Genomic DNA, 24898 nt, shown 5'->3' on the forward strand with positions numbered 1-24898 from the left:
TTTTGCTTTCAGTTGAAAAGTTTTTAAAGCTGGATTTGTGCAAGAAAAAATGGAAGTGTGCTCTTCTTGGTGGGCATGTCTCCATGCATGTCTACTCACCAGGTACACATACAAGACAGTCTTATGATATACTCATGGTACAGATTTGTAGGTCACAGAATACACAAATTGTCTATCACATGATAAAAGGCGGCTTTTTGGGAGTGAGAACACGAAGGCACGAAGATTCTGGAAGTATCTGCCAACATCTTCCATTGTCCTCCTCTTACGTCGCTAGTGTCCAAAAAAAGGAAGTGGGGGTGGGTGAGCTTCGGAAGGATGTAGCGTGTCGCTCGGGAACTTCCTACCTGCATCTACGTTTGCCTCACGTCCATTAAAAATGGTTCAGAACATTCAGCTAGTGTCCATCTAAAAAAATGACAATCACTTGAAAACTTTTCGCGAGAGTCGGCATAAGAAATTTGGTGAAAAAAGTCCATTTTGCTTCTCGAAATAGGGGCAAGAGGTTAAAAGGTCACTTCCTGTATCGTCTAAAGTGACGGGGCAGCAAACTAAATGAAACACACTAGTACACAAGCACACACACAAACATTAACACTTGTAAATTGTCACGCTAGCACAAATGCATGAAAATACAAGCTTCTCCCATAAGCATTCTTATAGACAAATCATTGACTCATTCACTGCCATTGATGGCAAAATACGCCCAATATGTTTGGATTGGAATGGATGTGGCAATCAAATTCGGCGTCACTGACAGCCAAATAGTTGATTTATGAAATCATTTTAAGGCCAATACAACGTTGTTGATGTGTTTTCTTAATTTGTGTGGTAAGAGTAAAATATTTCTTTACAACAGCAACTGGTTGGTTTGTTACCGCTATTGTTGGCAGTCAAAGAGTACATTTATGCAATTGTTGACAAGTGGTCATGCTTTATCCTATTGTGAGGAAATTTGAGTGAATCATTTTGGGAATATTTTGACGTGGAGACATAAGCAAACAACCCTCGATAGGTTCCTTTTAGCTGGTAGCTGAAAGTCAGGGTGGAGACGGGGCAAATAGAGAGAACCCGGGAGAAGAAATGTATCAACATTTTAAACAAAATTAGAATTAATTTAGTGTAAGGTTAGATTACATTTGTTTGAGTGTATCTGTATCGTAATCCAAGTTCAATTAAATTTGTTGTTTTACGAGCGCATTGCAGTGCAAAAAGTCTCTCAGCTCCGAACTCCGTCTAATTTTAGTATTATTGAAAATCATAACCACTAGTTATTGGTTCTACGTTAACGGATGGGGAATTAGAACAATTAAAAAAAAATTTACAATCCAATATTCTGTTTTTGGTGTTTTTTTCAGAGGGATGGAACGAAATAATTTGTTTTTAGTTCATTTCTATGGGAAACGTTAATTTGAGATACGAGTAAATCGAAATATGAGCTCAGTGGGGAACACATTAAGCTCGTATCTCGAGGTACCACTGGAATTTGAATTGTTATGGCTGACAAGCTCACAATGTATGTATATTTCCAGGTTTTGTAGCATTTTCATTTTTCTCACTAGTATAATTTTAAAAACATATATTTTTAAGGAGAGCAAAATCTTTGGGATACTTACATTTGTTTCATCACCCTTCTCTACCACACCCGAATGAAATGATCAACTCATCCGCAAGCTGTCTAGAAGCTTCATACCGATCCCGATTATTTGATTCAGGTGTGTTGGTGTATGCATATAAGCCGTACTCGATTCAGTCAATTTTTTTGTCCGACAAATGCGGTTTCTATGGGAGTAAATAGGGTATTTTTACATCAAAAGTTGAGTATTCAAGTAAAATTTGTACTAAATTTTAGGTTACTACTCTGTTTACAGTGATCATAAGAACAAATGTGAATAAATAATAATACAAATGTTAAGTGCCCTTACATAAACACCAAGACATTTGCAACAATGCCCAAATAGAATTATAACGTTATAATTAACTAAATGAGATTTGTCATAAGAATGGATTTATCATTACAACAGCTTTATCTGGTTTATGGCAGTTTTATGATAAGCATTCAAAATATGGAACTGAAGTTAAAAGTTCTGCCAGTTATTTTCTTTTTTGCAGTGTTGTTTGTTATTGGCGTCAATGGCAGCAATGATTTACACACAATGTAGACACGCAAATTAGGCCTGGGCGATAATCAATTTAATATTTTTCTTTACAGAAAATAATCCCATGAATAATTCAAGATTTTTGATGTTTTTTGCCGAGAAAGGAAATCTAATAACCAATTAGATTTAGGAAGTGTTTTTTGTTTAGTTATTACTTTGTATTTGCAGGCGGAAAGCACAAATATAAGGAGAGGAAAAACTGTACTAAAGGCAGATGTTTTGCATGTTATTTAACTTACTTTTGTTGAATATTTACCATATTTATCACAGGTCAAGTGACAATTTCTGGTAATAAAAACAAACAGTGGAATCCACATACATAGACATGAAATTTTGGGTCATGGAGGCCCCTATATTTACATTTCGCATAGAAGTGATGCTCAAGCAAGTGGACGGCAGATTTTTATATATCTTTTTAACATCAAAGATTATTTTGACCCAATTTTTGAATAACTAAATATAATTATAAATGGATGAATGCTAAGATTTTAAAAAGTGGGAGATTAACAACAAATGCATCTAAACTTGGTGGACAGTTTGTGAACAAATGTCTTTAATTGATTGTGACTAAGTCCAAATGGATTGGACATCTGGCAGCGTCAATGGCAGCAGAAGGAGTTTAATGAATGGCTGATACAAAATAAATAAGTCCTCTTTGAATAAAATAAAAACCTCAACTAAAAAATAAAAATGTTGAAAAAAATATATCTAAGATTTGATTTTTCGGCCATATCGCCCAGCCCTATTCCAGATCTTGAAACGCTTGCACAAGTGTGCACGTTGACATACAAATTTTACACGCACACACGCATAAGAATTCTTTAGTACAAGCATCCTTCTTGTACACGCACACCCACACATTAAGTAGTGTGTTTGGCCGTTTGAACCATCCTCATTTTGCCACTTAGCCAGGAGGCAGTGGCATGTCGCCGCAGAGCACGGTGGGAAATAAGTCCATCCTCCTTCGCAGGGTCTCAGTACTCCCACTCGTCGGTCTTCATGTCCAAGTAGTTGAGAATGTTCTGTGCGAACTTGACGGCCTGCTTGCGAGCCACCTTGGCGCCGTCATCGCCGTGGGGGTCAACGGCGTCCAGCGCCAGGAGCTGCTTGGTGAGCAGCTCTTCCAGAACCACGTAGCTCTTGTCAACCCGCTTGCCATCGAAGCCAAGTACCCCGGCCTGAAGTTCCGACAGGCTAGCCAGGACCGTCCAGACGGCGCGGTGGGCCGGGTGCTCGTCGGTGCCTGGGCGGCGACGGGCCAGGGCCTCGCGTAGGTCAAGGAAGGTCACCACTGCCTGCACCTCTACCACGGCGCGGCGCCGGGCCTCACGGATGCAGGGGTTCTTGGCCGTGTCCACTTGGTCCAGGTGGGTTAGCAGGCCCTGGAGCTCAGCTTTGGGCCCCAAACCTGGGTGGCCCACCGCGCAGTGGCGCAGCACGCCCTCACGCAACTGCCGCACGTGGGCCCGCACTGCCTCAATCTCACGGATCGAGTCGTTCTGGGCCAGGTCGTACCTGAATGCACACAAAAGCATCAGTTAGCCACAAACAGAATCAGTTACAGCAGGGTGGCATACGGGCCACTGTAAAAAACAATTGGCACTGATTAAAAAAAGATCTGGTAGTTGACAGATTAGCAGTCACCTACAATGACCTAGACTCTAGGTCCAAACGTCCGGGCGACCAAACGTCCAGAGACCAAAGGTCTGGCCAGGGTACAATTCGTCATGCGTCAGTTTTCCTTACCTTTTCCTAAAAGGCATACTCCTGTTTGTGCATACTTGTACATAATTGTATACATGTTTGCTGTGCTATGCACGCAACTGAAATTTCCTTTCTCAGCTAACCCATTTTTCTAAAGAGAATTTTTTTATAGGGCAACAACTGTTTTGTTTCACCGGTCCACCCTGCTTGTCATCACTAAAGGGCGCTGAATGGCTAAATGGGGCAGACCTTTGAAGTGTCCAAGATTAATGTATCACTTAATGAGAAACTGGCACAGCTTTTTCATGTTAGGAAAGGCTGTGGGCTCCACACGCAAGAGATCCTGATGAACCACATATGCATGTTAAAATAAACAAGTAGTGCAGGGCACATTGCGATTCCACAGTACTAACGTGACATTGCAAACCAACAGACTGGAAAGAAATCTTACAAACACGCAATCTCCAAATGGTACCTTGGTGATGGATCGGTAGATTGCGATCGATGTATTGAGCACACTTGTCATAGACTTGAACCAACTTAGGTGATGAAAGTAGCAATTTATTTTTTTGAAAAAGCAAGGGTGCCAGATTTTACGCAAAAAGGGTCTTAAGAGTTTTAGAACCATGGCAGGATCTTTTTGTTATGAGCTATTTAGGCATATTATCAGCTGACTTTTTCATCTTTAGGTCCCATAAATATAGCTACTATTTGCGGTCTACATGACTGAAAAAAAGACTAGCCAGTTTGGCTGTTTTAAAATGGAAAGCCAAGGTCAAAACCACGTGGGGAAAATGCTAAATGAATAATGGTTATGGCAGCCGTTGTGTGGCTTTTAGAAGTACCTGCGAGTGTCATCTCCTTCTCCCTCCATGTCCAAATGTTTGAGGAGTCCATTGATCTCTTCAACTACCTGCTTACGGTAGTTCCTGACAGCGGCGTTTCCCGACACATCTAGAGCGTCCAGTTCCACTTGCATTTCCATCAGAAGCCGGGACAGGTGAGCGCAGCTGTCGCGGCCACTCAGGCCCATCAGCAGTGCAACCAGCTGGCTCCGCGCCACGCTCACCTTGGCCATTACCTTTGCACAAGCCACAAAAAGTTTAAAATAATAGCACCCCAAGTACAAGTTGGCCAATTCTCTCACCTGGTTGATACTTTCGACGGCGCCGTGTGTGTCGCTGGAGAGTGGCAACGAGAGCGTTTGACGGGGGGTGCGGCCCTCCAGGACATCCTGGACTGCACAAAGTCGGGTCAGCGCCCGGTACCGCGCCTTTCGGAGCGGAACCCGACCCTCCGTTTTCAACTGGGTGAGCCGCAATATCAGTTGCTGCAGGGCCTCCAGCAGCTCATCATCCACGTCGGCGGTGGCACCCTGCCGCTGCGGGGCAACTACGCGGGCGTCCACCAACTGCCGCGCCTCCTCGCTCAGCTCTTCCATGGCTCGGCGGGAGGGGTGGCGGGCATTCTCCTCTAGGTAGCGCAGTAGGCCCTCCACTTCCTGCGCGGCCCGCTTGCGCGCACATTGCAGCTCCGCCTTGCCCTCTGTGTCCACACGGTCCACATCCAGGAGGAGGCGTGTGAGCTCACGTTCCAGGCGCTTGTAGTCACGGTCATCGGCCAACCCGCTGAAGGTGCATACCTGGGGGAAAGTCCAGAGTCATTAGCTGCCATTGAAAATAAATGTCCTATCCATATGGATTGCGAGTTGTTGAATATTGTTATTCCATGTCAATAGAATGAAAAGAGCTCGATATAAAAAATACTGAATAACTATAAAAACTTGCAAGTAATTTTCATATGGGGAAAATATAACCCGAAAGCAAATTGTGACATGCTCGAAAATCACGTTTTCAGCGCAAAACAAGAGTATAAATGATTACTTATGCGGATATATAAGATAATAAAAAATGAATAGCGTAATATACAAATATAATTTGAATAAAACTTCTAACAAAAGAAAAGTGACCAAAATGTGATCGGGAATCAGCAAGTCGACATGAAATTTATGCTTTTACACTTTCCTGATCAGTGCACTCGTGGAAGAATGGAGGAAAAATAAGAACATAGTGGTATGGAAGATTGTTGTTGGAACCATTAAAAACCATAAAAAGATTAGAAGTAAAAATGGAGAAAGAAAAAAAGCAAAAAAAATATGTAAGCAGTTGGAAGACATTAAAGTGTGGATTGTTCAAGCTCAATATAGAAGAGCAAAGAATTAAGAAGGAAATTTAAAAAGCTGAACAAAGAGCGAGCATAACAGCTTTGATTGAGGTTAGGTCCAACGATGAAACAGCGGCTCCCTGCCCGTACCAGTCTCCTATCACAGATGCAGCCACACCTCTTCCACCAGGCCAAGGACACAGTGTGGAAAGACGGGGGCCTTGAATGCACACATAACAGCCTCTTCTAACATACCAAACGATGAAGCAAGAAGAGGCGAATCAGAGCCCGCAGATGCCGCTGTAGGACCAGCAGGAGTCGTCAAAATGCAGACGAGAGGACAAAAAGAAAAAAAGAGGAGCAGGACAACTCTATCCTTCTTTGATGGCATTTCAAAGGACCTCACTCTGATCCACCACCATGGGCACCACTACGTCAGATGTATCCCATGGTTGAAGTGGCGAACACAGTTTTCCTAGTGAACGGAGATCGCGATCAAACCATTCTCGTCCACCGTCCATGGACTGAGTCCAAATGCACCTAAGCATGCTAGGGACTGGGAGACCCAATAAACAACCCAATTGAATAGTGCAATAATTTTGAACAGCTGAGACAAAGTTTCCACCTGAATGGAGCTGAGACAAGAAGAGCGTTCACCATGAGTCTGGGACACAACTAGGCCAGAGTGAGAGGAAACTTCTACAAAAGAAACAACCAAGGAAAAGTCCACCCTCATGATTCACAAGACCTAACGCAGCTGGTGGAAAGAGTCCTGACCCCATTACAAGACATGTGGCGCCCAACACCATGCTATGACAAATCACAGCCACAAGACAGGAACAAGGAGAAGGAATTAATAAATTGAGAGCAAGATTTGTAGAAGTGCTCAAAATCCACAGTCGGGCCCAATTGAGACAAGAGTTCCTGGAAGGGCTCCAGCTCCAAATCAAAGGGTTCGTGCAGAAGTACTGTGTCACATACCAAACCATGCCAATGAATCAAATAATGGCGTGGGCGATTCATGCCGAGGAGAGACACCGCCAAAAACAGGTAAGCTCAGGAGTTAATACTCTGACCTAAGCCATGGCCTCATTGGTGAACCAAGAGTCATCAGAAGTATTCTACCAACGAGGACGTAGAAAAGGCCGAGGAAGGCCCACCAAGAAACGCAAACCCAGATGACAGCTGTTACAATTGTGAAAAGAAAGGACACTTTGCTCGAGACTGCAGAAGTCTACCCAAGGGTAACCAGAGACCCCCACCGTTCAACCCTGAAAATCAACATTAAGAATGACGCCAGAGGAAAGAGAAATGGAAGTGTAACACGGAAGAGGAAATTGAAGAAAGCGATGAGGACGAAGAAACCCCCTGCTCACCATCAGAAGTGTTAGACTGCTACACTGGAGCAGATAAATCAGTTATCAAAGACAAAGTGCCAGGGATGGTACCGGGAAAAGAATGAATCACTGTGAAAGGAGCAGGGGGACACATGGAGTCAAAGAAAATAACAGATGAAAATGGACGAAACCATGAAGCTAAGTTCGTCCTGAATAAGAACTGTCCTGTAAACTTCCTGGGAAGAGATCCTCCGTAAACTGGGAATTGCGGAAATCCAAGTAGTTTAAGATCAAGAGGAACCCACATCCTACTCCCTAGATTTAGCAACACAAGGGGCCTCATCTGTAATCCGGTAGTTAAAATCCAAAGTCGAAAATGTATATGGCCAAAACACAAACCCACTGGCCACTACACATCACCTTGAAGTTTGGGAAAGACCAGAATTTGTTAAACAGTTCAAGCGACTGGGACCCCAAGTAGTTCGACTGGAGTAACCTGTACTCCACTGCTAGTTTGAGATAACACCCCTATGTGTCCATAAAGAGAAACCCCCACAGGTCCTGGAAAGACCTAGGACGCATGGTGCAATTCTTGGAGACCAGAAGCGAGGAGTCGTGGTCACATCAGACTTCCACAGTCAGCGTATTGACTATTCAATACCATTTGGAACAGTGACAAGACATAGGCTGAAGTGGATGACTCAAGCTAGTCCGAAAATGCATTTGACTGCATGACAAGACTACATAATGCTACAAGCTGAAGACTTCCCTACAGTACAGAGTTCATTGTAGTCTATATCAAGAGCAGACGTAGGAAAAATAACCACAGCAAAGGAAGTAAGAATTGGGCCCAAGACATCATATCAACCACGAGCCAAACAATACCCCCTTAAACCAGATGCTGTAGATGGCATCAGATCAGTAATTAAAGAAATACTCAAAGCAGGCATTCTCATTAAAAGTCCATCAAGCGAATGTAACACCCCAATCTTTCCCGTGAAGAAAACAAACCCAGGAACGTGAAGATTGGTCCAGGACCTAAGACCGGTCAATGCAGCAGTGAAAACCAGAGCACTCTGTGGACCTGACCCACACGTACTGTTGAACGAGTGAAAACCACATCAGATATTCTTTACAGTCTAGTAGTTGATCTAAGCAATGCATTTTTTCTGTTCCATTAAACAAAACAGCCCAAGACTGGTTTGGTTTCACATTCGAAGGAACCATATACACATACAAAAGGCTGCCACAGGGGTTCTTTGACAGCCCCCCAATATTCTCACAACATATCACCATGTATAAGTCAGCATGAACATAAAGACGCCACACAGATCCTAGTGTATGTAGACGACATACTGATAGCCTGTCCCACAGAAGAGGAAAACAAAGAAGCGATCAGATTATTCAAACATCTGGAGCAAATTGGGAACAAGGTGACGCTGGAGAAACTGCAGTACTGTCAGGAGTCAGTCACCTTCCTGGGATATCGAGTCTCACGGAAAGGAAGGGAGCTAAAGGATGGAAGACGAGAAGTCATCCAGGAATGTCCGAAACCACAGACGAAAAAACAAATGATGGCCTTCGTAGGTCTAACTAACTACCTCAGGAGTTGGATTCCAAACTCTGCAGAACTAACTCAACCACTGCTAGACATGATAACGTGGACTGAAGAAGAAAACCAAACATCCATGGAAGTGAAGCAAAAAACCAAACATCCATGGAAGTGAAGCAACACATCTTGGAATCAGGAGTCCTAGCGCTTCCTCACTACATACCGGTCAACTTGTACGTTTTATACGTATTTTATACGTATTTTATACGTATTTTATACGTATTTTATACGTGTTTTATACGTATTTTATACGTATTTTATACGTATTTTATACGTATTTTATACGTTTTTTTTACCATTTCAAATTATGTACGCCGTACACAGACTTTTGTACGGGGAAAAAGAAAACACCAATATTTATGAAAACCGATCTCAACAAGATTGTTTTGGCTAAAATCCAGATAGTCTCGTAGGCTGGTAGCCAACGAAGGTACTGTCATCTATCGTTACTATTGTCACGGTATACCAGAAAAATTATCCTCAATCGTATGTATTTTTTAGCGGTGCGTACGGCAATATCGATAAAGGATGACATGCGCATGCGTAGATATACATAGAGTAAATATCGTGGAGGCAAGCATGGGGGAGCCACATAGTAAGAAACAAGTTACCGCGAGTAAACATGCGTCGTACGGTGTTTGTACGTTTTTTGGGGGGATTGTACGGGGAATCATAATCATTTATAAGGGCAGTTATCGGCAGAGGTTGACAGGTATGCGACTATGAAAAGCCATTCACCCAAACAGTGACTTGCAAAGCGACGTTCATGACATCAGTGTTACTAACACCACATGGAACAAATATGAAACCAGTAGCGTTCTACTCAAAACGACTGGACCCAGTTGCAGCTGCTCTACCCCAGTGTGTACGAGCAGTGTGTGCAGCAGCATTAGCCATCCAGATGACAGCTGAACTTGTACTGTTCCATCCACTCACACTCCAAGTCCCCCATGAAGTGGATCTACTGCTAACACAAACAAAAAAGCTGTTCCTGTCATCAGCAAGACACCTGGCCATAACAGCCATTGTTATCGTAACCCCATCTCACCTTTAAGCGATGCAATACCTTGAACCCAGCAACGTTAATACCAACTGAAGAAGACGGAGACAGCTGCAAACCAAGACCAGATCTCAAAGATAATCCTATTCCAGACAGCACTTATGCATACATGCGGAACTGCTGAAACTATTACTTAACGCAGTACTACTTCCCAGCCACATAGCTCTATGTAAATGTAAGGCACATACTAAAGGCAGCGACAGAATCAGTCAAGGAAATGCTAGAGCAGATACAGCACATGCAGGGACTATTATCGTATTTTCACGACTATAAGGCGTCTCAAATTTTCTCCAAAATAGACAAGGCGCCTAAAAATCTGGTGCGCTTTATATATGGCCATAGTCAGAGAACACTGTTGCACCTTCATCCCAGATGAAACCGGTGATGAAGGTAACATAACTCGTGCCATAGCTGAAATGAAAGCCCAAGCCAACACCATGGTCCAGGATCACTCAGCTGAAGGAGGTGCATCGCTGTGGTCGTGGTTAACAACCGGATCATGGTTCTCTATTCCGATTAAATTTGCAACCCCCTTTCTTGCGGTTTTACTACTATTCTGTGTTTTTTTATGTGTGATCCATTGTGTGAAAGCTATGATTCAAAGCACTATCCAGCACACGCATTACCACCGCATGTCAAACCATGCTAGTTGCTTGCACTCCTTCGAAGTGTGACAAATCCCAGGATGTCGACTCCTCTGGGTAAATGTACTTGTCATGACATAAAAATTGTGTTTGTTCAGTAAGAAGGACGTAGAGGAATTTTTCGAGTACCCCTGAGTAAACTCGAGTTTTTGCCTCTGCTTTGACAAGTGACTTTGTTATTTTCCGTACCCTATGAAGAGTAACTGATGATAATATTTGTATTCTAAAACCAGAAAAGGAGGGATACAAATTGATGTTTAAAGAAAATTATGTTAGTTACTTAATGAGGGGAAATATGAATTGTATTCTTATATTTAACCTTGCACACTTTTGCACTTTGATGTATTATAGTCACTAGAATAGAATCTTATTGACACCTATTGGTTAAAACGTACACTACACCTATTTTGTTTTACCACCCCCCTCCTATGTGATCTATCTTGCCTGAACCACCCCCCACCCCCACCCCCAATTTTTTTTTTTACCATTAACACAAAAGGTTGAAGCCCCCCTGTTGCCTCCTTGGCTTGAGATGGGTCTGACCTCGTGCTTCGTCCTTCATCAGTCAGTCAGTTGGCGGTTGCCACGGCCCACAAAGTGCTGGTTTAGTATGTGGGTGGAAAACTGTCAGGAAATGATCCTAATATATCCGTACTTTAATTGTACCGCTGTCCCATTTCTAGCCTTGAAATGCTGGTATCCCGAGCATCGAAACTATAGCTGCAAAAGGATATTTTTCAACTGTTATCGACAGTGTTTTGTCCAGCAACGCATTTGTCGTCATGATGTCGACATTAGCGATTAGTTGGGAGAGCTCTAGTTTTATCCCAGGTTCGGATGATCCTGTGTGGGGTTTGCCTGTTCTCCCTAGGCGAGGGTGGGTTTCTCCAGGTACTCTGGTGCCCCCTTCAAACTCTAAATTACCCGTAAGTAGAAATGTGTGCATGAATGGTTGTCTGTCTCCTTGTGCTCTGTGATTGGCTGGGCATCAATTCAGGGTGTCCCCGACATTGTGACTGGTATGGACTCATGTTCTACTCGGAGTAAATTAAAAAGAAAGCACCTGGAACCACATCCCATTTTTCCACTGGTCTCCCATTGGCTAGAAATGAGTTCCATCTCCATGATGCCGTACCCGCGGTTAGCGCGCTCTCGGCGGACACGATAGGCGGCCCGAGTAGGGTAGCGGCCACCAGAGTATGAGCCAGACCATTCAACCAAAATCCTCCATTCCGAGGACATTTTTCATCTTTTTGCGGGGCCATGGAAAACCTGTACTGAAGCAGAGTTCTTGATTCGTGTGCCTTCGATCTTTGTTTGCCACGGAATTCTGATGCATCTTTTGTTTTTACCAGTGTGCTTAATGCAGCTACATTCTTTGATTTTCATCACTTTCACCCAAGAAAGTTATGCAGAGAGTGAAATGAAGAGGCATGCTGTTATTAAAGTCCTCACAAGTTTTGCCTAGAGCAGATTAAGAAGTTGTCAATTATGGTTGGAACGATATTTCACCAAACGTAACATTTTAAGTTGTGCTCACGTGCATGTGTATACAGTGGGGCCAATAAGTATTTAGTCAACCACCAATTGCGCAAATTATCCTACTTGTAAAGATTAGAGATGCTGGGTGAACGTCAACCATGAGAGACAGAATGTGTGTGGGGGGGGGGGGGGGGCAGAAAATCCTATTGTTTGATTTTTAATGAGTTTATTTTAAAATCATGGTGGAAAATAAGTATTTGGTCAATACCAAATTTTCATCTCAATCCTTTGTTATGTACCCTTTGTTGGCAATAACGGAGGCCAAACGTTTTCTGTAACACTTCACAATGTTGCTGGAATTTTGGCCCATTCTTCCATGCAGATTTCCTCTATAGCAGTGATGTTTTGGGGCTGTCGTTGGGCATCACAAACTTTCAACTCCCTCCTTGCAATGCTTATTATGAAGCCACTCCTTTGTTGCCCTGGTTGTATTTGGGATCATTATCAAGCTGAAAGACCCAGCCACGCCTCATCTTCAATGTCCTTGCTGATAGAAGATTTTCACTCAAAATTCCTCGATACATGGCCCTATTCATTCTTTCCTTTACACCAGGCATGTCCAAAGTCCGGCCCGCGGGCCAAATAAGGCCCGTGGACAAATTTTTACCGGCCCACGGCCTCTATCATGAAATCAATAATACACGGCCCGCCAGCACTGTTGACCACAGTATAAAATAAATGTGTACAAAAAGCTATTTTTCACTTCACCAGAAGATGGCAGTAGCCCTGTGGCCGCACTCTGGCCACCGTGACCCTTGCGTCATTGTTTCAGCCCAGCCCATTTCTAACATGTAAACAAAAAAAGGAAAGTTGACCGGGAGGGCCGCCGCATCCAGGAGAAGTGGAAATTTGAGTATTTTTTCACTGAAATACGAAACAACTGTGTCTGCCTAATTTGCCAAGAGACTGTGGCTGTTTTCAAGGAATTCAACATTAAGAGGCACTACCAGACGAAACATGCTAGCTACGACAAGCTAACTGGGAACGAACGCGGTGAAAAAGTGAAGCAACTGGAAGCTGTTTTAACGGCACAGCAAAGCTTTTTCACAAGAGCCCGTGAGTCAAATGAAAATGCCACAAAGGCAAGCTACGAAGTGGCAACGCTAATTGCAAAGCACTGCAAACCTTTCAGTGACGGTGAATTTATTAAAGACTGTGTAATGAAAATGGTTGAGAAAATTTGTCCCGCGAAGAAGCAAGAGTTTGCCAATATTTGCCTGGCTCGTAATACTGTGGCACGGAGAATTGAAGACGTTTCATTAGATATTAAGAGACAGTTAGAGGCAAAAGGAACTGAGTTTGACTTTTTCTCGTTAGCGTGCGATGAAGACCTGGACTACATACTGCAGTCAAGATCCCAGTATCACCCTTCACATTAGTGCAGGCAAGATATTTGTTAAGTCCTCTGAGTTGAATAAATTCTTAAATCTCAGTTCATTATTTTTTTGTGATGTTCAAAATCACAGTTTGAATATGCAGTGATCATTGTTTTGTTTTCAGCACTGTTCCTACAGTGAGCATATAATAGTGAATAATATGTGATGTTACACATGAACTTAGATATCCTTGATAGTTTTCTTAATTTTTTGTGGTTTGTGATTTCGGTAAAAACCTAAATGTAAAAAAAATGTAAAAGTAAAAGTATGCCATTTGTAATTAAAAAAAATCCCAAAAAGTTAATTTGCATTTAATGTTAATGGTTCAAAGAATGTCAGGCTAAAAGTCGGCCCGCACACATTTTCACCTTACCAAATCTGGCCCTCTTTGCAAAAAGTTTGGACACCCCTGCTTTACACAGATCAGTCGTCCTGGTCCCTTTGCAGAAAAACAGCCCCAAAGCATGATGTTTCCACCCCCATGCTTCACAATGGGTAGGGTGTTCTTTGGATGCAAGTCAGTATTATTTCTCCTCCAAACACGAGAATCTTTGTTTCTACCAAAAAGTGAATATGATCGTAACACATTCTCCCACTCCTCTTCTGGATCATCCAAATGTTCTCTAGCGAACCGCAGACATGCCTGGATGTGTTCTGGCTTCAGCAGCAGGACATGTCTGGCAGTGCAGGATTTGAGTCCCTGGCGGCACATTGTGTTACTGATAGTAGACTTTGTTACTGTTGTCCCAGCTCTCTGTAGGTTATTCACCAAGATCTTGCATAGAGCCCGAGATCAAGGGAGATTATCAGTGGTCTTGTATGTCTACCATTTTCTAATAATTCCTCCCATGGTTGGTTTCTTTACACCAAGCGTTTTACCTATTCCACATTCAGTCTTCCCAGCTTGGTGCAGGTCTACAATTTTGTCTCGGGTGTCCTTCGACAGCTCTTTTGGTCTTGGCCATAGTGGAGTTTGGAGTGTGAGAGACTGAGGTTGTAGACAGGTATCTTTTATCCCAATAATGAGTTAAAAAAAAGATGCTATTAATACAGGTAATGAGTGGAGACCTCATTAGTCCTCGTTAGAAGAAGTTAGACCTCTTGGACAGACAGAAATGTTGCTTGTTTGTAGGTGACCAAATACTTATTCTCCACTATAATTTAGGAATAATAATACTTATTGGGTACTTCAAATTAGTTCAAATAAATTAGGGCCCCACCTACTGTACATATGTGGTTGAGGCTCCAGCACACCACACAACACACATGAAGATAGGCAGAGCAGAAAATGAATTAATCGGTGAAAGGCATCCAAAGGATATGTGGTGAAAGGCAATACCTGGGGCCCTAGTCCGGTCACCTCCCGGTGGACTTCGTACAGCCGCGTCATGGCGGGGTGCTGGGGCAGGTACTGGGCCGGGTGCTCTGTTGCCATGGGTGGCTGCTGCTGCGGCTGTTGCTGCTGCTGCCCCCCGTGCTCCATTCGCTTGCCTCCGTCAAAGGGCTTCCCGAAGAGGCTGCCCAACACATGGGAAGTTACCACAATTGCAGGAAACTCATGTAAAACAAAGAAATTATGACATTTCTCTAATACAATGCACATTTAGACTACTCTTGTTTCCAGACCATATTTTGAGGATTTTGGTCTACCAGATGAAATCCAATGCCTTTTAATCAATTACAGGCAACTTGTTGGATGGCATTGACAGTGCGAGACGTCCAATCTACATAGGCTGGGAAGGGGGAGAAGGAACTATCATTTATTCATTCATTCCCACTTCCCAGATGAAAAGGAATAGGACGTCTAGGCCCGTGAATGGCACTGAAACATGAGCGTTCACTGCCAGTACTCCAAGTTTAAATGATTTGTCATTCATGAGTTTGTATTTAGTCAATTGATTTCAGAAGCGGGTAAATCAACATGCGAGCTCGGTCCCAGGAGGCATTAAGCTTGCATCTCACCTGGTTACTGTATTTTCTTTAAGCTAATTTATGTCTTTTGTCTCTTTTTAGTTTTCACGGTGTTATTTGTTCATCTGTGATAAGATTGCTTCAATAAATTCATCAGTTTGAGAAAGCCACTTGGTCTGTCGGTACCTGGAGGCATTACACTCTGTCATACCTATTTAATCCGCAGAGGACAAAGATTATATGTCATGCGAGTTTTGTGATATTGCCTGTCTGATTGCAGCACGATTTGTGTTTGAAAAGCGTGAGGAACGAATGACCTATTATTTGTCCAAGACAAACCCTTAGGCGTTACTGGGTCAAAATCAAATACATACACTATATTTGAGTGTCCCAGATACAAACGAGGTTACCACTATTTTCTTCTTCTGCCGCTTACGACACATGACAATGTTTTACCGTGCATATTAACTCAATAGTGATAGAAATTTTCGTTCATTTGGGCGGAGAATGGCTGGAAACAATGTGACAAAGACGAAACGCCATAACCCAAGACAGAATATGGTCATTAATATCAGAAAATTTCAGAAAGATAAACAGATAAAACGCCAAACTAAATGTATTTTGACGTCTATGAATGATATTCAAGGAAATAAATTAGGAAAAAAACTCACATTTGCCTGTCACTGCTCGCTCAGAGCATCACAATCTTACCTAGCATGCTCTGACTGGCCAGACGAGTTCTTTTCTCAAAGGAAATAAAAGTAACATAGTAAACATAATCGGCCGGAGGCGGTCGATCAGGTTTTTTTTATTTTATTTTTGAGACTATTTCCATCGTATGCTTTTTTTTTTGTGGGAAAATCGCGTAGAATTATATAGACAAATACTTTTGTAACTATTGTTGGTAAATCTGCAATACTAAAAATATATTTTTGTACTCCCGTGATTGCATAAGATTCCAAATTCCTAAAAATAACCTTTAACTACTAAAGATGAACCAATTGAAAGAACCATTCATGAATTTTAAGATGCAGACGGGGCGCAGACACTTACAGAATCCTAGCAGTCGTCGATGCGATACTGTAGTGACGCAGCAAGGGGTGCGGACAATCTCGCGACATTCGTCATCTAGTGACGTCATCTAGTTAAAAGCCAATCATAATTTTTACTACGCGCAGACGGGCACAGACACTTACAGAATCTTGCCTATCAACGACCTCTGGTCAAATAATTGTATATTTATAATTATGAAATAAAACAAAATTTTGCCTCGATTTTTTTCTTTTCATTTTTTTTCCGAAAGTGACAACTATTGCAATAACATGAATTATCAAAAAAATAAATAAATAAATAAAAGAAATTTTGACATTAGAAGCAATTTGGCCGCCACAACATATTAAACTTCTACTAAGACATTTGTAATTTCTGTCATTAAAACACATCAGGTTGTCATCAAGATATTCTAATTTATTTTTTGAAATTGAATAATTTGATATTATATATTTACAAAGACAGGCATATTAACTTAACTTATGATATTGACCCTAATAATGTGCGTTTGAATCACACACTACCTCAGAAATAACATGTGCGAGGATTTTTCTTAAGATTTTCCCTTCAAAGTAAAACATTTGTACTCCCTATTAAAACCGTGATTATGGTGGTGAAAATTGTGAATTAGGGGGCGGGGTTTGCGCGACAAAATTGTAAAATTCAACAACTTTAAGGCAATTTTAAGGGTGTAGCTTATAAGTGGGGGCATCTTATATGCGAGTAAATACGTGATCCACACTCCTATGAATTGTTCATTTATTAAGATCACAGCTGCTCTATAATATCAAACAATTGTTTAAGGCTATCGGTTTATCATGTGTCCTGTCAATGCTATATTCCTCTTCACACAAAAATTGATTTTTTATTGTCTTGTAAATTCAGGTGACACCTTGACAACTGCGATTTTTTTGCCTTATCAGAATACACCTCAAATAATAAACACTCTTAAGAGCTTTTATGGATCACTAATCCTCTTAAGAAATGTTACATAAGGGGGCGCAGCCTGGGTCACTTCCAGCACAAGACTGCCTGTTTGCCATCTGGACAAAAACGTTTTAAAAATGTGACATTTGGGATCCCAATTGCAGTTAGTTTCGTCCATGTGATAAGTGGCTAGCAGCTAAAAGAAATTCCTCCCTCGCTCGTGAATATCGCCATGCCCATTTTCAGCGTGGCCGGCCCAGTCCCGGATTGGCGCATTATGTCATCCCGGTAAAATAAAACACCCCAAAAATTGTTCCACATGTCTCAACCTGCACACATCTGCAACACGCTTTGCATGTCACGACAGTACTCACCTCTTCAACACCCCGAAAACGTTGGCGCACATGTTTTATCGACTCGAGCGTCTTCCCATCCGTTGAGACTATGTTCTTAAACAAGCAATATCCAACGGAAATGTGGAATTTTTAGGGAGCGACGCAGCAGATGTGCTCAGCTTCAGCACCAGCACCGCGCAGCTGTGGCCCCGCCCACAAACCTCCAACCACCTCGCTTTTGAACGTCACCCGAGGTCAAAATACTACATATTTGCACATAATGATTATGAATGACATTTTAACTGCTAGTTGAGGAGCTCATGTCAGCCACGAAGGCTTTTTTTGTTCTCCCGGCTCTGCCCCGCCCGACTGGTGGAACTTTTCACCGCCACCGCCATTTGAGCATAATAAAAGCTCGGCAACACTTAGTTGACGTTCTTACCTGCATAACCATCGTACAGCCATGAGAAATGCAAGGAAGAAGTCAAAAGAAAGCGCGCGTCTCTTTCTATCTGCTTCCTTTTTCAGCGCAGCTAGCAAACATTAGCTTCCAGGGGATACCTCACGTCACTTCGCCTTTGCATTGCATAAAACTAACACGGAGTTAAAACTGGCAACTGAAACGTTCGAATCAGGAACGCTGACGTAAATTTCAGTAACCAAACAACCAAATCACTCTTAATTTATTCTTAATTAAGTTATTTAATCGTTTCGGATCCAGTTAAGGCGGTTAAGGCGGCTTTTTTACTATTGTAGTGCGAGGTTTTGTTTGGTCATTTTAAGGAGTCGCTTGATTTAGGAACCGCGACGCACCGTGGCGAAATGAGGCGTTTCAAATGCTGGGAAATGACAGAGTCAGGTTGTTGGGTGCGTCGTGAGATCTTTTAGGGAATAGATGCACAGTAACGCGATTTTTATTTAAGTAAAAAATTATTGTCATGAAAACATCGCTGTGTGGACTATATAAAAAGAAAGTGACGAAACGCTGAAATAACAGGACGAGAATGGTGGTGGAATACGCCCGGTTTACCAGACGACTTGAACATAGACTTCAAACGCACCTTTTCTGTTGTCACACGTGACCAGAAGTTCACTAGAAGGACGCAAGCAGTAGAACGAGAGAATGCATGCTTTAAATGTAATTAAAACTACTCACTGTCAGCAAAAATGTTGAAGGTTTTGCTTATTTTATGAGGGTTTAATCATGTCGGTTCGTGCCGCCGTGGGACGTTTGACGTTGAGCCGCTGGAGATGTTTGGGATCACGAAAAAGTGTCATGGCGGCAGCCGCCGGTCAGAGAGAATGTTACACTTCAGCGACAAAGAAGCAAAATGAGTCCCCAAGGGTTCGTATTTTGCAAAGCTTTACATTTAAGAAAGATGCCGTGATATAAGTTGATCCAAATGTTTCGTAGATGAGATGTAATGTTATTTCTCCATTGGCTCGTCAACAACCAGAATGTTCTCTCAACCAACAATAGTTTTCTCTTTCTATTTTTGTTTTTGTTTTTTTTACCTCCTCCAAAGACGTTTTGCAGCGTAGGCTTGTGTTGAGTCTGGTGTATTGTTGTGATATTGCGTGTGTTGTGTAACCTCGCTGTACTTTTACGTCACACAGTGAATGACGTCACACAACGTACCAAAATGTCACGAGGTTCGAAAGTCAAGACCACACAACTTGAAATGTTTTTTCAAAAAAACTATTTTAGGATTTTTATGAGCGGCCATAAAGTGTTTTGTTTGTTATTATTTGTTCGAAGTTCATTCTTGGAACTCTATTACATTAATATTAAGAGAAATACACAAATGGTTATGATTATACTTGAGCCGGGGTCCACAAATCCATCCTCAAGGTCTTGTGTGGTTCCTAGTTTTTGTTCCAACTGATCCAGCGTAAATATATTAACCAATGAGGTGTCTGCTAAAACAAGCAGAACCTGACTGCAATCAACCGATTGAAGTTTTAAGACTATAAATTAGTGAAAACATGCTATCCTGTTTAGTTGTAATGAAATCCTGTGCCCTCAGTTGATTGTAGTCAAGTGCTGCTTCTTCCAGAACACCTCCTCATTGGCCTAACTGTCTGCATTGTTTCAGTGGGGAGGAAAACCTGCACCCATTTGCCCTTTCTGGAATCAGTTTGGCATCTGTGGGTTGAATGGATTTATTTTAAATATTTATATCCATTCATTATCTGTACAGTGGATTCTCATTAGGGTCGTGGGGTGTGCTGGAGGCTATCTCAGCTCACTACAGGCAGAGGGAGGGGGACAGCTTAAATTGGTGGCCAGCCAATCAGTGGTACAAGAAGACAAAAAAGTTTTTTTACATTCTTAAAATTAATGGATAAATGGATTATTTGGGGGAATAAATTGATAACTCAGATTTTTCAAATGAAATAACACTTTTTCATTTTTTTCCATGTAAATAACTTTTAATCTAATACTTGATTTGTTGTTAGTTATTTAACAAAAAGTTCAATGTTGTTTCGTGTTGTGACATGTCTTGTTGGCATTCAGAGGTCCAAGTTGCTCCCAGCACCGAGTGCCACGCACGATTGGATCGGCCCACCTAACCCACTTTCCAACCTGCGACCGATCATCTATCGTAAAGGGAAGAATGAGTCAGAAGTTGAGAGACGCCTGAGGAATATGCGGCAGGACACCGAAGACTGGAACCACCAATTTTGGGCCGAGCAGAACCTCATGTTCGGCAAGGTACTTCAATGTATTCATTCGTGTCCATTTGATTAAACCCATTAATCATTTGTTTGTGTTCATTACAGGAAAAAGATGCCTTCATTGTCTCCCATCTTAAGACTCAAGGCTTAACTGAGTGCGATCAAAAAGGTTTTTCCAAATCACCACTTCCGGTAGTGCGCCAAAGTGGTTTGAAATGACTCCTGACGTGTGCCTTGCAGGTCGCCGCCGCACACTAAGCAGTGAGGAGATGTCCATCTTTTACAAGAATTTCTTGGACAAAAACCGAGTACGACATGCTTGCTACAATAGGTGGGTGGTCTGCACGCATGCACACAAGTGTTGTTTGGGAAACACTGATTTTCTTTCTTTTGTTTCCAGGGAGTGGTACCGGCGCAATTTGTCAATCACCTTCCTAATGGCTCGTGTTGCACTGCACAACTTGTGGAACAAGCTCAAGGATAAACACCATGGCAAATCTACATTATGATCATAAACCGATTTTGTTAACACATTATCTTAGATTGATATTGTCGCCAAAGTATCAGACTACAGCTAAATTGGTCAATTACAGGGCTGCCTGATTATCCAAACTGAATGATTAAATGTAACCAACTATTTTGGTCGTCAATTAACTCATTTGCTGCCATTGAGAATGATGTACAAACCAAAGTTGCTCGAAAAATGACGTCTTTAAACTTGGCCTAGAGCTGGGGGATAAAACAATAACAATAATTATCGTGAAATAATTTTTGTCAACGGTAATGTTTAAAACTCAAAATTCGATAATTTTAAACTGTAATACACCACCTGACCACCACAGGGAACGGGAGCGCTGTTGTGAGATGAACGCCAGTTCCAGAACAACACTCAGGAGAATGAGCAATTGACAGCAAGGAAACATATTTTTAGCATGTTAGCAATAGAGGCTAACACGGAATATGAACGCAAAAGGACAATAACACAGCCAAAATAAGTGATTATGAGATGCAAGACGACCCATCAAAAGATCCAAGTGAATTCTCTGGCATTTTTTGTAATGCCTTCACAACGCAGCCTTATTTATGTCCTTAACCCAATCATTGGAGGACAGCCTGTAATATTTTTGTTATGTGATATCAAAATGTTTTCCCATTTTATGAAAAAAGTTCTAAAAACAGTACAAAAATGTAAAGCTTTTTATGTTGGGTTAAAATTTGTTCAATTAATCCCACTTTTTTGGTTTTTGTAAATAGCCATTTGTGAAGTAAATTTACGCTGTTTCTTTTTGTGAGGGTGAAAATAGTCTGCTTACTTATTTTATTTATTTCATATTGCACAGCAACTTTTGATCTGAAGGCAAATGTATAGAAATAAAGATGCCTGTCAATATTTCAGCAGGTTTTATTCTTTCCTTTTCATAATATACGGAGGGAGTTGTCTTATTTACTTATTAAAATCATCATATTTCATATTTTCTTTTTTTATAAGGTACGGTAAGTTATTTTCATATTTAAATAAAGAGAAAAGTAATTTATTTATGTGAAAGGTATCGTGTTAATTATCAATGTCAACTGATAATTTTTTTTATCATGGATAATAATTTTTATCATATTTCCCAGCTCTAATCTGACCACATAAATATTGCTATCATACCACTTAAAACACCCAAACTATTTTTTCTTTGACAACCTTCCTACTGTAAGACCTAATTTCATAAATTAACCAATTGGCTGCAATTGACAGCAATCGGCGTTCAGTACATTTGAAATTGGATTGGCACTTAGGGTTAGACTAACTGTTTTCATAATTGAATTCTTTAGAGATGTTTTTGACCCAGAAATTGTCTGAATATGCTTGTTTTTAATTTAAAAAAGAAAATATCCTTTTAACTATATTTTTTTATTTATTAAAAATATTTTTGAAACATTTAAAGACATACATATATACGTATATACATATATACATATATACAAATATACATATATACAAATATACATATATACATATATACATATATACATATATACATATATACATATATACATATATATATATATACATATATATATATATATATATATATATATATATATATATATATATATATATATATATATATATATATATATATATATATATATATAAATGAAACATATATATATATAAATGAAACAAGAAGACAAAGAAAAGTTTTTTTTACATTGTTAAAATTAATGGATAAATGGATTATTTGGGGGAATAAATTGATAACTCAGATTTTTCAAATGAAATAACACTTTTTCATTTTTTTCCATGTAAATAACTTTTAATCTAATACTTGATTTGTTGTTAGTTATTTAACAAAAAGTTCAATGTTGTTTCGTGTTGTGACATGTCTTGTTGGCATTCAGAGGTCCAAGTTGCTCCCAGCACCGAGTGCCACGCACGATTGGATCGGTCCACCTAACCCACTTTCCAACCTGCGACCGATCATCTATCGTAAAGGGAAGAATGAGTCAGAAGTTGAGAGACGCCTGAGGAATATGCGGCAGGACACCGAAGACTGGAACCACCAATTTTGGGCCGAGCAGAACCTCATGTTCGGCAAGGTACTTCAATGTATTCATTCGTGTCCATTTGATTAAACCCATTAATCATTTGTTTGTGTTCATTACAGGAAAAAGATGCCTTCATTGTCTCCCATCTTAAGACTCAAGGCTTAACTGAGTGCGATCAAAAAGGTTTTTCCAAATCACCACTTCCGGTAGTGCGCCAAAGTGGTTTGAAATGACTCCTGACGTGTGCCTTGCAGGTCGCCGCCGCACACTAAGCAGTGAGGAGATGTCCATCTTTTACAAGAATTTCTTGGACAAAAACCGAGTACGACATGCTTGCTACAATAGGTGGGTGGTCTGCACGCATGCACACAAGTGTTGTTTGGGAAACACTGATTTTCTTTCTTTTGTTTCCAGGGAGTGGTACCGGCGCAATTTGTCAATCACCTTCCTAATGGCTCGTGTTGCACTGCACAACTTGTGGAACAAGCTCAAGGATAAACACCATGGCAAATCTACATTATGATCATAAACCGATTTTGTTAACACATTATCTTAGATTGATATTGTCGCCAAAGTATCAGACTACAGCTAAATTGGTCAATTACAGGGCTGCCTGATTATCCAAACTGAATGATTAAATGTAACCAACTATTTTGGTCGTCAATTAACTCATTTGCTGCCATTGAGAATGATGTACAAACCAAAGTTGCTCGAAAAATGACGTCTTTAAACTTGGCCTAGAGCTGGGGGATAAAACAATAACAATAATTATCGTGAAATAATTTTTGTCAACGGTAATGTTTAAAACTCAAAATTCGATAATTTTAAACTGTAATACACCACCTGACCACCACAGGGAACGGGAGCGCTGTTGTGAGATGAACGCCAGTTCCAGAACAACACTCAGGAGAATGAGCAATTGACAGCAAGGAAACATATTTTTAGCATGTTAGCAATAGAGGCTAACACGGAATATGAACGCAAAAGGACAATAACACAGCCAAAATAAGTGATTATGAGATGCAAGACGACCCATCAAAAGATCCAAGTGAATTCTCTGGCATTTTTTGTAATGCCTTCACAACGCAGCCTTATTTATGTCCTTAACCCAATCATTGGAGGACAGCCTGTAATATTTTTGTTATGTGATATCAAAATGTTTTCCCATTTTATGAAAAAAGTTCTAAAAACAGTACAAAAATGTAAAGCTTTTTATGTTGGGTTAAAATTTGTTCAATTAATCCCACTTTTTTGGTTTTTGTAAATAGCCATTTGTGAAGTAAATTTACGCTGTTTCTTTTTGTGAGGGTGAAAATAGTCTGCTTACTTATTTTATTTATTTCATATTGCACAGCAACTTTTGATCTGAAGGCAAATGTATAGAAATAAAGATGCCTGTCAATATTTCAGCAGGTTTTATTCTTTCCTTTTCATAATATACGGAGGGAGTTGTCTTATTTACTTATTAAAATCATCATATTTCATATTTTCTTTTTTTATAAGGTACGGTAAGTTATTTTCATATTTAAATAAAGAGAAAAGTAATTTATTTATGTGAAAGGTATCGTGTTAATTATCAATGTCAACTGATAATTTTTTTTATCATGGATAATAATTTTTATCATATTTCCCAGCTCTAATCTGACCACATAAATATTGCTATCATACCACTTAAAACACCCAAACTATTTTTTCTTTGACAACCTTCCTACTGTAAGACCTAATTTCATAAATTAACCAATTGGCTGCAATTGACAGCAATCGGCGTTCAGTACATTTGAAATTGGATTGGCACTTAGGGTTAGACTAACTGTTTTCATAATTGAATTCTTTAGAGATGTTTTTGACCCAGAAATTGTCT

General features: G+C 40.7%; 2 protein-coding genes across 7 annotated transcripts; one reads left to right on the forward strand and one right to left on the reverse strand.

Moving 5' to 3' along the window:
- bag5 (BCL2 associated athanogene 5) lies at positions 1-19407 on the reverse strand. Of its 5 annotated transcripts, none has more exons than XM_077731021.1 (5): positions 19336-19407; positions 14937-15114; positions 5011-5505; positions 4709-4944; positions 1-3674 (listed from the first exon to the last, which is right to left on the reverse strand). In XM_077731021.1, exons 2-5 carry the CDS (start codon positions 15078-15080, stop codon positions 3134-3136), a joined length of 1416 nt encoding a protein of 471 aa, XP_077587147.1. In that variant the 5' UTR covers positions 15081-15114; positions 19336-19407; the 3' UTR covers positions 1-3133. The 5 variants fall into 5 exon arrangements, with proteins under 5 accessions (XP_077587147.1, XP_077587148.1, XP_077587146.1 ...); XM_077731022.1 differs by lacking the exon at positions 19336-19407 and adding an exon at positions 18977-19292; XM_077731020.1 differs by lacking the exon at positions 19336-19407 and adding an exon at positions 18263-18605.
- Positions 18271-24473, forward strand: coa8 (cytochrome c oxidase assembly factor 8). 2 transcript variants are annotated; one of them, XM_077731027.1, is made up of 5 exons: positions 18271-19165; positions 22891-23088; positions 23157-23220; positions 23292-23382; positions 23452-24473. In XM_077731027.1, the coding sequence occupies exons 1-5, from the start codon at positions 19025-19027 to the stop codon at positions 23558-23560; spliced, it is 603 nt and encodes a 200-aa protein (XP_077587153.1). In that variant the 5' UTR covers positions 18271-19024; the 3' UTR covers positions 23561-24473. The 2 variants fall into 2 exon arrangements, with proteins under 2 accessions (XP_077587153.1, XP_077587152.1); XM_077731026.1 differs by lacking the exons at positions 22891-23088; positions 23157-23220; positions 23292-23382; positions 23452-24473 and adding exons at positions 20339-20536; positions 20605-20668; positions 20740-20830; positions 20900-21921 and having other exon boundaries at positions 18338-19165.
- Positions 24474-24898: the final 425 nt, after the last annotated feature.

The sequence above is a fragment of the Stigmatopora nigra genome, chromosome 13 (assembly GCF_051989575.1).
Source record: "Stigmatopora nigra isolate UIUO_SnigA chromosome 13, RoL_Snig_1.1, whole genome shotgun sequence".
Taxonomy (NCBI): Eukaryota; Metazoa; Chordata; class Actinopteri; order Syngnathiformes; family Syngnathidae; genus Stigmatopora; species Stigmatopora nigra.

Coding starts and splice junctions, on each gene's coding strand:
- bag5 (XM_077731019.1), bottom strand. CDS start 17,891: ATGTGCGCCAACGTTTTCGGGGTGTTGAAGAG. Junction 5,506..14,936: donor TGACCGGACTAGGGCCCCAG/GTATTGCCTTTC, acceptor ACTTTCCCCCAG/GTATGCACCTTCAGCGGGTT. Junction 4,945..5,010: donor CCGTCGAAAGTATCAACCAG/GTGAGAGAATTG, acceptor GCTTGTGCAAAG/GTAATGGCCAAGGTGAGCGT.
- coa8 (XM_077731027.1), top strand. CDS start 19,025: ATGTCGGTTCGTGCCGCCGTGGGACGTTTGACGTTGAGCCGCTGGAGA. Junction 19,166..22,890: donor AGCAAAATGAGTCCCCAAGG/GTTCGTATTTTG, acceptor GTTGGCATTCAG/AGGTCCAAGTTGCTCCCAGC. Junction 23,221..23,291: donor AACTGAGTGCGATCAAAAAG/GTTTTTCCAAAT, acceptor TGTGCCTTGCAG/GTCGCCGCCGCACACTAAGC.